At 49.8% G+C, this 13,811-nt stretch overlaps 1 protein-coding gene across 2 annotated transcripts; it reads left to right on the top strand.

Moving 5' to 3' along the window:
• Positions 1 to 676: 676 nt before the first annotated feature.
• LURAP1 (leucine rich adaptor protein 1) lies at positions 677 to 11,610 on the top strand. Of its 2 annotated transcripts, none has more exons than XM_046663434.1 (2): positions 677 to 997; positions 9,109 to 11,610. In XM_046663434.1, exons 1-2 carry the CDS (start codon positions 797 to 799, stop codon positions 9,628 to 9,630), a joined length of 723 nt encoding a protein of 240 aa, XP_046519390.1. In that variant the 5' UTR covers positions 677 to 796; the 3' UTR covers positions 9,631 to 11,610. The 2 variants fall into 2 exon arrangements, with proteins under 2 accessions (XP_046519390.1, XP_046519391.1); XM_046663435.1 differs by lacking the exon at positions 677 to 997 and adding an exon at positions 7,093 to 7,233.
• The last annotated feature ends 2,201 nt before the right edge of the window (positions 11,611 to 13,811 follow it).

The following is a 13,811-nucleotide window of genomic DNA, read 5'->3' as shown; positions in this document are numbered from 1 at the left end:
GAATCCTATTCCTTTACCTTGTTACTCCAAGTGTGGTCCCTGGACCAGCAGCATGGCCATCACCTGAAAGCTTGTTAGACACGCAGAATCCCAGGCCCCACCCCAGATTTGCAGAACCGTAATCTGCATTGTTACAGGATGCGCAGATAAGACTCATGCACAGTCAAGGATCATGTATGACCTGCCTTGTGGACCTCTTCAGCTTCAATACTGGTTGCTCTTCATTGGCCAGAACTTTACTTTCCACTTCTTTAGTCTAAATTCAGTGGCCACACTGGGGTGAATGTGCGTGTGTCAGTGACCAGCTAAATTCTAATCACTGTTTTGGACCCAGCTCATCTACTCCAGGAACCCTTCCACAACCCTCTGCAGCTCTGTTACTACTGTTCCTTAAATTCCCACATTTCTAACTGACGGAAGATGCTTAGCCTTCATTCAGCAAACACTTCTTGGGCGCCTGCTGTGTGCCTGGCTGGATTCAGTGCCAGGGTGGGGAGAAGGCGTTGAGCTCTCCGAGGGCTCCCTCAGGTACAAATGCAGCATCGCCTAGCCCGACGCATTCCACGACAAGAAGTAGTGTGCGCAGCACTCGAATACACACACGTACACGCACACGCACACGCACACACACACGGTTGCGCGGCTTTTCTGAGCATTACGACGCCCTCCTCCCGCCCCCGCACGGCGCGGGCTAGGAGCCGCCGGTTCCGCTCCGCACTAGCAGCGGAGAAAGGAGGACCTGGGGGAGCGGGATCCCGGCGCCCGGTCGCTCAGCCTTGTTCAGGCTTAGGCCCGCATGGAGGGGACTGCGGAGTCCCAGACGCCTGACCTGCGAGACGTGGAGGGCAAGGTGGGCAGGAAGACGCCTGAAGGGCTGCTCCGCGGGCTGCAGCGAGGCGAGTGGGAGCCGGGAACCTCTGGCGCCCTGATGCTCCCAGGGGCGCCCAGCACGGGCCATGGCCTGGGGGACAAGATCATGGCGCTGAGGATGGAGCTGGTGAGTGTGAGCTCCACCTGCCAGGGGGGCGGAGCCCCCTCCGCGTAGGGCCAGACGGGGCAGACTCATGCCCCCAGAGTTGGGCTGGAGAGGAGGGAGTTAAAATTCCCCGCCTAACTCTTCAGGATCTCTCCCACATCAATCCTTAAAACCTGGGGTCCCTTAATTGCACCCTGTCCCCAAGGATGAGTAGGGTGTTGATGGGTCCTGAGGGCTTGGGGTGGGAGGCACAGGTTTTTGAAAGTTTTTCCTGCCAAATAATTGGGAGGGGAGAGGTGAGGACTGGGAAGCGCTGAGAACCTAGGGCAGCACAAATCTGCATCCTACCCCTCGCTACCGCAGCACCTATCCTCCAGCCACCATTATAGGGCAACGGGTTTTTTGTCCTGCAAATTGGGCCCAGGGTTTGTTCCTCTGAGGCCCCGGTGTTCACACAAGATTCAGCGCAGAAGAGATTTGGGTGAAAACTGCCTGGACTAGGGCCACTAAAAACGTCCTTTTCCCCCAACATCCCCTCACACCCACTTAAGGTATTTGAAAGTTTCTGGAACCTTAGCAAACGGAGTAGCAGCACCATCGGTGTTGGTTCCGTCACTGACTCAGTTTCCTTCTGGCCAACCCCCCCCCCCCGCCCCCACCCCCGCCCCCGCCCCAGGTAATCTAGATATTTGGATCTCATCTGTACCTCCTTGGGGAGGAGAGAAGGAAACAGGCATCTTCCCCCTGCCCTGTTGCTGCTGGTCTAGATTCAGAGCTGAGAGGGCAGTTGGGGCTCCCTAGGGCCCCGGTTCCGGTGAAGGGGGTGATTTCCATCTGCCTCCACTTTGCAGCCAGCTCTAGGGAACTGAGGAATTGCCAGCCACTTTCTGGCCCAGAACCAGGAGCTCACAGTGAGTGTCAGCCAATAGGTCTTCCTTCCTGGAGCCCCACTGTGTGCCCAGCTGTGCCAGGCTGAGCTGTGAGGCAGCAGGGGGGCAGGTCATGGGGGTTCCTGACAACTTGAAAGGCTGGGGACAGCCTTGTGGGCAGAGCAATCAGGGAAGGCTCCCTGGGGGAGGGATTTGAATGCCATGTGTGCACTTGGCCTTGAAGGTTGGAGGTAAGTGCCAGATTCTCCAGAGCAGGGCTGTGACTGTGTCCACCAAGGGAGGGGCCTGGCTTTGGCTCACTGTACTTTTAGTTCAAGGCCTAGAAAGAGCCTACCTAGAGTGTCTTGCTTTGGAAACTAATTTTTACCAAGGGCATGTGCGAGGCACCCTGCTGAGCACTTGACAAGATATTCTCTTAATCCCCACAGCAACCTGTTAGGTAAGTAATGAAGAAATTGAGGCACAGAGTGGTTAAGTAACTGCCCCAGGTCATATAAAGAGTAAAGAGCAGAGCCAGGCTTTGCACCCAGATGATCTGCCTACACTTTACATTTTTCCCATTGAGACCTGCTTTGTGCCAGACACTTGAAACACATTTTATGGCATTGAAGTGAGAAAAGCAGTCCTCATTTTCCCCATCTCACAGATGGAACACACTGGCAGGTGTCGAGGGGCTTGCCTGAGCTGCCACAGGCAGCCGGTGCAGGAGCGTGCCTGGGCTCTCTCTCTTTCCTGCCTTGGTGGAGATCACCTGTTTGTAAACTTTCAACTGGTACATTTCACTTCTGATTAGATCTTTCTGCATTCTTGACCCAGCCTGGCCTGAGGCCCTGATTAGATCTTTCTGCATTCTTGACCCAGCCTGGCCTGGGGCCTTGACTGCCCAAGAAGGGCATGAGGGAGGGAGCCTTCTGGGGGCCAGAACGGGAAAGGCTTCTTCTGTGCCCCACGGATTCCTCCCCCGTTCCTTTCTCCCTCCTTGGGCCAGGATGTCATTGATCTCTTTATGCACTCTGCCCTGCCCTCTGCGTTGCACCCCGGGAGGACCGGGGGGGGGGGGGCAGGAGGTTTCCCTTGGAGCCACTTGTGGCAGAACTGGTCCAGGCCGTCTAAATCCTGACCTTCAACTGTCCCTCTCCCAGCTCTCCTGCAGGGAGGGGCAGCCTGCCCTTGAGGCCAAGGTCATCCCTGCCTCTAGGCCTCTTCCCTTCTGCTTCCTGCCCCCACTCAAAGGTTGAGTGAACCAGCTAGACTCTGAAATTTGTGCCAAGGGGAAACAATGGCAACCTCCCCTACTTAATCCTCCCACCCGAAAACTGTTGCTAGGACAACTGGCCCCCATGGAGCAGTTTGAGAAAAAGCTTTAGGCAAGGAGGGAGAAGGCCTGGGTTCAAATCCTGGCTTTACTCCTAGATCATTTTATGATCTTGAGCAGAGCCCTGACTCTCTCTTGGCCTCAGTTTTTCTGCCTCTTGGAGGATGGGGGTTGGGGGGTTGTGGGGTCGGATGACCTTTAAGAGCCTTCCTAGTAACCATAGTCTGAGGCTCTCAGTCCACCACCAGGGAGGTAGGGCTGGGAGCATCTCAGGGCCTGATTTGGATTGAGTGACGCTGGAGCCATACTTGCGGCCTCAGGGCTGGGCAGACTCTGATGTGGATTTGTTAAGGGGAGGAGCGGGGAACCTGAATCCCCCTCGGAAGAGAATTGGGTTGGAGTGGCCTCGGAGGCTGCTTCTTTCCTGAGCTGTTTATCCCCTTTCTGTTTCCAAAGGGATGGTGTGAAATGAGTGTTTCTTTTTCTGGCAAGAAAGCCTTGCTGCTTTCTTCTATTCTGGGAAGTGATGCTGTCACAGTCAGGGAATCCCACTGTCACAGGACTATAGAATCTCGTCCTCAGATTTGTTCCCATCAACATGGTAAAACCCAACCCCTGAACCCTGGGACCTACAGAGGGGCCAAGGATAGTCAAGGGAAGAGAACCCCAGAACTGAATCTGACCTACTTAGTCCTAGGCTCAGCACCATAAATGAGCTGGGTAGGACATGCTCTTGGCGAGCTCACAGTCTGGGTTCGGGAAGGAGGGAGACAGACCACTAACTCTAGTACAGGAAGATAAGTGCTGCTGGAACCCAGGGAAGGCTTCCTGGAGGAGTCTTCATTATAGAGTGACATGGTCAGATTTGGGCTCTGGAAAGGCCTGTTGGAATTGGAGGAGACACATGCTGTTTCCTCTGGTTGGAATGCCTCTCTCCACCGCTTTGTCTGGCTAAAGCCTACTTAACCCTCGAGTCTCAGCTCATGTCGCTTATTCCAGGAAGCATTTCCTTTACTGCCCTGGCTGGGTTTTGGCCCCCCTGGGCATCCACAGCCCTTTGTGTTGCAGTTGTTTCCCCTGTTTGCTACGCTAAATTTTAAGTGCTTGCATCACTGTCTTATCTTACCCACTACACTGTGAACTCTGAGGGCAAGAAATGGTGTCTTTTCGTCCTTTATCTAACATAATGCTATGCCTATAAGAAACAAAAAATATCGTTCCATGACTGAATGGATTAATTCTGTCTTGAGGAAAGGCAGGGAAGACTTCCTAGAGGAGGTAACATTTGAGTTGGGCCTTGAAGAATAAACTCAGTGGGAATTCCAGTTCAAGATGGCAGATTGAACACATGCGTTTACTTTCATTCCCTCCTGAAACTCCACTAAAAAGCCAGTAGAAGGATTATTTTTAAAAGCCATGACGCGACTATGACAACAAGAACAAGAGAGATGATAGGAATAAAATGTTGGAAGCTGAAAAGCAGAAGGAAGAGTGGTAACTAATTTAGCAGAACTGAGAAAAGCTGAATTCCTAGCCAACAGTGAGGAAAGCTGAAAAGCAACCCATTTTGCACTACAGAAACCCTCAAAGGTCTCAGGAGTGGGAAGCACCAGGTATTTCTGGAATGGGGGCACAGGTAGAGCCGAAAACGGAAGGGTCGGTGAATGTTTAAGAATCGTTCTCTGAGATCCTCTCCCTAACTGGGCAACCACGTGCCAGCCACTCCTTTATCCTGGCAGACACTGGAGATCTGTTTTGGAAAGGATAGAACAGAAGGAAGGGAGGAAGGGGAGAACATCGCAGGAGAAGCATTTTTAGTATAAGTTTTGTTTAATACATTTAGTTTGGTCTGACTAGGACTGTTGGTTTCACTGTCAATATGTTTGTCCCCAGTATGAAATAATTGAAGATAATCTCTTACTGTGTCATCAGCAGTCTGTACAGTCTGTGGTATTTCACTTATTTCTGTCCACATCTCCTTATTGAAACTGTAAGCTTACATTAACCATCGTCATATGTGAAGCCAAATACCGCTTGTCAGGCGGTATGCTGTGCTTGTTAATATGTTCCTTCCATTTCTTAAACCTTTAAATTAGATAGTATCTTCATTTTACAATGAAGAAGTGAAGGTTTAAAGGGGGAAAAGAATCCAATTTCACATGGCTCGTTAATGGCAAAACTGGAATTTGAATCCAGGTCTGTTTAATTCCAGAGTCTGTATTTTTCTCAAGGCACAAATACTTGGTCTTATTCTGGTTTATCATTGTGGATGTGAGTAAAGCAATTATTTCCTGCATAACTCAATGGACGTTTATCAAGAGACACATATTTGAAAAGAGTAGAACCAAAGGTCTTCAGATTGGGAGACACCAAGCAAAATTGAGGGCAAGAGGGATTAAATAAAAATGTACTAAAGGTTGTGAGATACCCTTCTCAGCCTTTCCTCCCACTTGGCTCTGAGGATCTTGGCAGCTTTGCTTCCATGATACTCTGTAGAGGCGTTCATCATATTCACCTCATTAAACCCAAGAGAAAAAAACCCACAAAAGATGCTGGCTTCAGGCCTTACCCAATCAAACAGCTCAGCCAGGTAACCCTCAGTGAGGCTCAGAGTTGGCAAGCCTTTCATGTGCACAGAGTTCCAAGTCAGCTCTGTGGAGACTACACTCAAGGGTGGCAGCAGCTAAAGACCGTAAGACATCTGATGAGAGCTTCTGTCTAGACCTAAAGAGACAGAGAGAAGCAATGTGAATGAAATGGAGATAATACAGGGAGATGAGAACTTATAAAAATCATTAATTGTATCCTTAAAGAGGTGAGAGATAATATTGCAACCATGAAAAAAACCAGGAAGCTGTAAAAAGGAAAATATTCAGAAAACTCTTGGAAATAAAAATATAGGAAAAAAAGAAAAACTCAATGGAAGTGTTGATAATATTAATATATTTCAGAAACTAGGACAAATGCAGAAAGAGATGGGAGAGAAAAAAAAAATAGAGGACCACACCAGGATGCCCTCTAACCAAATAATAGGATTTCCAGAAAGAACAGAATAATATTGGAGGAGAAATAATCATTAAAGAAATAATTAAAGAAAATCTCTCATGGGGCCGGCCCAATGGCACAGTGGTTAAGTTCCCACGTTCTGCTTCAGTGGCCCGGGTTTCACTGGTTCAGATCCCGGGTGCAGACTTACGCACTGGTTGTCAAGCCATGCTGTGGCAGGCGTCCGACATATAAAGTAAAGGAAGATGGGCACAGATGTTAGCTCAGGGCCAGTCTTCTTCAGCAAAAAGAGGAAGATTGGCGGCAGATGTTAGCTCAGGGCTAATCTCCCTCAAAAAAAAGAAAGAAAATCTCTCAGAACAAAAGGACATACGTTTCCAGATTAAAAAGGCCCAAGAAGTGGCCAATTCAGTGGATGAAAATAGACCCACACCATGGCAAATTACTGTGATAATTTAGAACACCGAGAACAAAGAGAAGATCCTAAAAACTTCCAGAAATAGTGAAACGATGCTCACATACAAAGGATCAGGAATCAGAATGGCATCAGGGCTAGCCCCAGAAACCTAGTGGTTAAGTTCGGCATACTCTGCTTCAGTGACCTGGGTTCAGTTCCTCAGCACAGACCTACACCATTTGTCTGTCAGTGGCCATGCTGTGGTGGCAGCTCACATACAAACAAAAAAAGAGGAAGATTGACAGTGGATGTTAGCTTAGGATGAATCTTCCTCAGCAAAAAAAAAAAAAAAAAAGCATCAAACTTTTTTTAAGTGTAACACTAAAAACTAGAAGACAATGGAACAATGCCTTAAATCCTGAGGAAAAATTATTTTCACCCTAGAATTCTATACCCAGCCAAACCATGAGCAGTGTGAGGAGAGAATAACAACATTTTAAAATATGATGTGAAGCTTCAACAAATGTACCTCCTGTGCAGACTTCCCCAGGGGCTGCTGGAGGAGAAGCACCACACGTGCACACATGAAGGAGTAAATCAGGAAAGAAGAAGGCATGGGATCCAGGAAGCGGGATCCAACTTGGGAAAGGTAAAGGGAATCCCCAAGATGATGGCGGGGAGGGGGGGGCTCCCTGGAGGATGGCTGTGCAACAGAGACAGATGGGAGCGGATCAGAAGGCTCCTGAAGAGCTGTCTCTCAGAAGATGGAATAGATGGGAGGTAAGGTGTGTTTAAAAGCCTGGAGAAGGAAATTCAGACAATTAGGAGAGAGTTTGGGGATGACTTCCTGATAACTATATAGCAAACTAAGCAAAATATTATTATCCTAAGGAAAACGTAAAGTTGTAGGTAACCATAGTAAACCACCTGACTGAGCTGTGAATAGTATTTCCAAATTCTAAAAAGGTAAACACCGAATAATTATTTTTTTTTGTTTTTTTTGTTTTGTTTTTGAGGAAGATTAGTCCTGAGCTAACTGCTGCCAATCCTACTCTTTTCACAGAGGAAGACTGGCCCTGAGCTAACATCCATGCCCATCTTCCTCTCCTTTATACATGGGACGCCTACCACAGCATGGCGTGCCAAGCTGTGCCATGTCTGCACCTGGGATCCGAACCGGCGAACCCCGGGCCACCAAAGCAGAACGTGCAAACTTAACCACTGTGCCACCGGGCCGGCCCTGAATAAATAATTTTATTGCCTGTATTGGGAATGTGAGGAGACAGGAAGGGTATGGCAGAGGGTTAGGATGAAAGAATTAAATCCTTAACTTTCTATCGTGTGGGAAGTCAATAGAAAACACCTAAAACTTAAAAATCAGTAAGTGGCACATTATTTGGAGATCAGAAGGTAAATAGCAAAATAAACAGCTAAAAAATTAATGGTAGTTGTCTCTGGAAGGTGGGATGTAGGACTAGCATGGGGCGATTTGTTACTTTTCATATAAAATCTTGCAGAACTGTTTGCTTCTTTATGTGCATCTATTACTTTGATTAAAAATAAAACAAAACGAAATTTAAAAAGTCGTATGTGGCAGGCCCTGGGATTCGCAGGGAAGTGTGCTGGAGGTGAAGCTGGAGAGATGGACACAAGAGATGTATTAGGACAGGCTTGGAATGCCAGCGGCTAAAGTGTTTAGATTTTGTTCTCTAAGAGCAGGGCAAAGCCCATGGAGGCTCTTGAGCCCGGGGAGGGACAGACAGGTTCAGACTTGTGCTGGGGGAAGATAACTCAGTGCATCTGAGCTGGAAGAGACCCTAGAGGTTACCCAGTAAGTTAGACTTACTCCCAGTACAGACAGGGTGGCTGCTGTGTGGTGGAGGGAAGCCCTGGAGCCCCAGTCAGGGGGATTCTGACCCTTCCAAGCTCCAGCCAGCCCTTCCCTCTCTCAACAGCTGCCACCAACACCCTGAAGGGACTGGGGGACCGGGTTAACTCTGTCCCCCAGCCCCTGCCTCCTTTTGGCCCAGTCCACTTCAAGTTAACACCTGGCCCCCATATGCCTATTTGGCTAACCATGTCTACGTCTTGCTGGTGAATGTGGACGGGTTCAATAGTTAATACCCTATCTATGAAGTTCAAAACACAGTAGGATCGGATTTTAACGCAGTACTTCATGTTTACTGAGACCTTACTCTGTGCCAGGCTTTGTGCTAACTACTTAATAGACAGCATCTCAGAATTCTCACAGCCTGTGAGGTAAGTGATTTCGCCCTGTTTTACAAACAAGGAAACTGAGGCTCAAAGAAGATAAAGTTGCCCACAGTTCTATCTAATCAGTAGTAGAGCTGAGATTTTAAACAGCAATCTCTCTGCCGCTGAAGCCCACATGCCAAACCATTCTTTTTCCATGCTTCTTGAAAGTGAAGCGTAGTTGGTTGGACCACAAGATAGAGGCCTCGGGAAACGTTGGGGAAACCCATGGCCCAGAACTGGGGACTGATTCCTTCTCCCACTCCCCCAGGCTTACCTGCGAGCCATCGATGTGAAGATCCTGCAGCAGCTGGTGACCTTGAACGAGGGCATCGAGGCGGTGCGCTGGCTGTTGGAGGAGCGGGGCACGTTGACCAGCCACTGCAGCAGCCTCACCAGCAGCCAATATAGCCTGACAGGCGGGAGCCCAGGCCGTTCAAGGCGAGGCAGCTGGGACAGCCTGCCAGACACCAGCTCCACTGACCGGCTGGACAGTGTCTCCATCGGCAGCTTCCTGGACACAGTGGCCCCCAGTGAGCTGGATGAACAGGGCCCCCCTGGGGCTCCCCGTCCTGAGATGGACCGGGCAAAGGTTATACCTAGTGGGGAGAGGGCTAGGACTGAGGTGGACCTGACAGCCACAAGGTTAGGGAACTTGAGGGCTGTGTGGAAGCCCCCAGGGGAGGGGCTCCACAGTGCACCTCCTGAGCCACCAGAGGATGAGAGTGCCAAGCTGGGCTTTGAGGCCCACTGGTACTGGGGGCAGTGCCAGGATGATGTGACCTTCCTGTAACAACTTTTCCACCCTTTTGTATTCCTATGGCTCTTTCATCTCTAGGTTCTGGTCTCTCTCAAAATTTGTTGTCCCTCAATCTGGGACTGGGAAGAGGTTACCATGGAAACCTGCCCTCACCATCCCTCTGGTCCCTGGGGAAGCTCTACCTTTATCCCTCAATTATTGGGTCCCTAAAGCTATTTCCATAGATACATTGACTCTAGAGGCTTGACCTGCCACTCCTGGTGTGATGGTATCTCTTCCTCTTCCTCCTGCAACTAGGTAAGGATTTGAGGGATTTCGGACCCCTCGGAGACCGTTGATGAAGAGATGGGGGTGTAATTACCTCACTCAACATCTAGGACCCTTGGCCCTCCTCTTGGCCAAAATGGAGGATTGTGCAGGGACATGGACGTTCAGGGCTAGCCCTCCATGGCTTGGCCCTCCCAGAAGCCTTTGGGGTCGGTAGAGCCGTCCCTTCCTGTTGGGGAGTGATGTCATTTCCTGCCAGGATGGGTTAGCCTTCCCCTGTACCAGTCCATTAGTGGTGACACTTCAGTATAGCGGTGTCTGAGCCCCTGCTGCTAAGTGAGACTGTACTGTTTATTCTCCATACCATTACTTCTTGTGAGTGGAAACATGTCACCCCTCCTGGCAGGAAAGTTTTACTCTCAGATGTTTGTCAGAAGCGTTCTCACTTTTTAAACAGTGTTCTCATTTTATCCTAGGGGGTCTTACTTCCTGTATGGCCACCTCCCTGTCTGGTACCAGCACTCCTATATCTGTGCTTGTAGGGAGGGAAACTGGCAGGGGCCTCCACTCATGGCTCTCAAAAGTCAGTTTGGCCATCTTACCCTGTTCCTGGGTTGTCCCCATTCTTGTCTTCTGGCTCCAAAGCTGTCTGCCAGGAGCTTCAGCCTTTGTGTCTCCACACCTTCTCGCTTTCCATTTCAGGCCTCAGGCCTTTTATATGCAGATGAGTCCCCCAGCCTTCTCTGCCCACTGCTGACGGGAGCTGGAGGGAGGACGGAGAAGCTGGAGGTCTCTCTCAGAGCTCTGAAGGTGTGTCAGTCTCCAAAGAGGGGAGGTGTCTTCTCTCGTCTTGTGTTTCCCTTCCCCCACCCTGCCCCAGACCTTCCACCATTTGGTCACAGGATGCCTGCTGGAGGCCGGGACACAAGCAGTCCCCTTGTCTGGGATACAATGGAGGGGTGGGGCAGGGAAACACAGAGGCTCTTTGGTCCTAGGACCCATATCCTGGGAGGGGGGAGAGATGAGGGAAATGCTGCTTTCCTTCCTCCCTCAAAACAAGCCCTAGACCCCTGGGACCTGAGGAGGGAGCAAGGGACTGGTGCTGGTTCTGGGTCCCAGGGCCCTAGTGAATTACACCAAAGAAGGAATTCAGGGAAGCTGCCAACCTGGGGCTCAGGGAGGGGACAGGCCTGGGGGCAGGGGCCGGACACAAGGGCTGTGGCTGATGTCAGGGAATGAATGCTTGGAGCTTACCCTTTTGAATTTCAGGGAACTGCCCATATGTTGGTCCCTGTTTTTCCTGGGCCCTGAAACTAGATTATTGACAGGCAAAGAGGAGAGAAAAGGGTGTCAGGTGATCCTTGCCTATTTGCTGTGCCCTCCTGAGTTGGAGGAGTCTTCCTCAAATCCTAGAGTAACTCCTGCAGTTTCTCCACTTTTCATTATATGCTGAGGAAGAGAAGGAAGCCAAGTTGATCATCTCTGCTTCCCGGAAACTCCTCAAGTCTTCTGCAGCCCCCACCCCAGTCTTTTTTGGGCAATACGTTCAGTCTGTGGCTCTCCCCTAAAGACCCTCTCTCCTCCTCCCCTCCTTTGAAAGTGATTGGAATCTCTAAAGTATATTCTTAGTCTCTCCTCCTCTGCCACCCACCAGTGCTCTCCTTACTACCCCTCCTGGTCTTGGGCTCCTGACTTCCCCTCAGGCTGGGAATTCAAATACCTTTTTCCGGTCCCTACTCTATTGCCATTTTGTAGTGTGCCCTTTGGTAAACTACTTTCTCACTTGGAAGTCTTATCTTCCTTTTTGAAGCTTATTTATTCATTTAGTCTACTTTTGAGCTGAAGAGGTTGCCTGCCCTCTTGTGGCCATTATGCACCATTGCCAGGGTGGCTAGATGGAACCTCCAGGCTCAAATACTGGTACAGCCTTGAAGACGACCAGCACCCTCAGTGCACGGACGGGCTAGAGAGACGGCCTAGAGAGGGCAGAGGCTTGCCCAGTGCCACCCATTGCAACTCTATGGCAATGCAGGTCACAGATCCGGATTTCTTGCCTGCCTGCCCACAGTGCCATCAGTTGGCCAGACTGTTCCCCCACACCACCCAGTCAACCAACAAGCCCAAAGGGACTGAAAGCAATTTTCCTCCTATTTTAATATTCAGGCTCTCACCGTACCCTAGAGAGGCAGCTCAGTGTTTAGAGAAAGAGCTCCAGGCTCTGAGGAAAGAGAACCTTGGACCTGGATTGGGTAAAGGGTGCATGAATCTGGACCACAGATATAAGGAAAATCCATCCTGGACCAGCTGTTTTTCTGGGAAGGGCCAGTAGGCCCAGACATCATGGGGCAGAGAGCTCAGCATTTCAGAACTGGGGGTTAGAAGTGAGGTGGGGATGGAGAACTTTGAGATTAGGAAATCCAGATGGGTTCTGTGGGGTTGGGGAGCTCCAAGATCAGCTGATGACAGCACCATTGGATAGGCACAGCTGGATAGGGCAGAGATGAGACTGCTCATGGCAGCTGCAGAAAACGCTCCTGGGAGGGTAAGGGGTGGCACTGGTTGGGATGTGTCCATCCAGGAGACATGAGCATGTGAGTGGGCAAGAGCAAGGGTCTGCATTTAGGGTGGGGACGGTGAGGTTGAACACTGGACTGACTGGAAGCTCGGTGGCAGCTGAGGTGGGAAATGCTTGGGGCTTGTAGTGGACACAAGCTCACTATGTGCATGGTGCCAGGCACATCCTGGGTATTAGTGACACAGTGGAATGAATGAAGGAATGAATGTAAACCCACAAGGAGAGGTGACATTTTTTTTTAAAGTGGGTAATTAGGTAGTATAGGAATTTTAAACATTCTTCTATTTAATTCTCAGCAACCCTATAAACTGCATTATTAACAATGTATTAGGCATTTGCTCAAGGTCAGATAGGTAATAAATAAACTATGTGAACCTTGGTCAGCTGGCTGCAGGGGCTTCCAGGAAGTCTTCTCTGATTCCCCACTCCCCACTCTCACAGACCTTACTCTCCCTTACTCTCCTCGGAGAACAGGTTATGCTGCCCAGTAGCAAGGGCCAGTGTACTAGTTTCCTATAGCTGTTGTAACAAATTTCCTCAAATCTAATGGCTTAAAACAACACAAATTTATTACCGTACAGTTCTGGAGGTCATAAGTCTGAATTCAGGTTCACTAGGCTAAATTAAACTCGGGGGGTTGACAGACATACGTTCCTTCTGGACGCTCTAGGGGAGAATCCATTTCTTTGCCTTTTCCAGCTTCTAGAGGCTGCTTGAATTTCTTGCTTCATGGCCCCTTCCTCCATCTTCAAAGCCAGCAGCATAACATCTTCTCTCTGACCTCTGCCTCCACTCTTCCATCTTCTCTCTCAAATTCTCCTGTCTCCTCTTATGAGGATTACATTGTGATTACATGTCCTTGTGATTACATTGGGCTCACTGGGATAATCTAGGATCATCTCTCCATGAGAAGATCCTTAATTTAACCGTCTTTTCTGTTGTATGAGGTAAAATATTCATAGGTTCTGGGGATTCGGACATGAGCATCTTTGGAGGAAGGGCCATTATTTGGCCTACCACGGGCAGAGATGCAGGGTGGGCAGGAGGATGCACTCAGGCCCAGAATGAACCTCCATCCTTGGTCCAGCCTTCCTCCGCCTGGAGTGAGGGGTGGTGTCAAGGGGGAGGTGGCCAGGTCCAGGCCCCATGTCTGGAGAATGGCAAGTGCCCCCTGCATCATCACTCCCAGGGGGAGCTGGGATTGTTCAGATTTGGGAGAAGTTCTTAGTTTAGGGAACTCTTCAGTCCTGAGACTCTCCGGTTAACATGGTGGAGGGTTCCAGCTGGCTCTGTCTTCAGCATTGCCTCCTCTCCAGAACCATTCTCTGCTCCTCAGGGCAGAAGATAATTACCAGCAAATTAGCCTGGGCTC

Source organism: Equus quagga, chromosome 5 (assembly GCF_021613505.1).
Source record: "Equus quagga isolate Etosha38 chromosome 5, UCLA_HA_Equagga_1.0, whole genome shotgun sequence".
Taxonomy (NCBI): Eukaryota; Metazoa; Chordata; class Mammalia; order Perissodactyla; family Equidae; genus Equus; species Equus quagga.
The sequence above is the reverse complement of the archived record's forward strand: the minus strand, read 5'-3'. Positions and strand labels throughout refer to the sequence as shown.

Bases quoted from the DNA above. Each gene is read 5' to 3' on its own strand.
- LURAP1 (XM_046663434.1), top strand. From the start codon at position 797: ATGGAGGGGACTGCGGAGTCCCAGACGCCTGACCTGCGAGACGTGGAG. The intron at 998-9,108 runs GTGAGTGTGAGC...CCACTCCCCCAG, and splicing joins TGGCGCTGAGGATGGAGCTG to GCTTACCTGCGAGCCATCGA.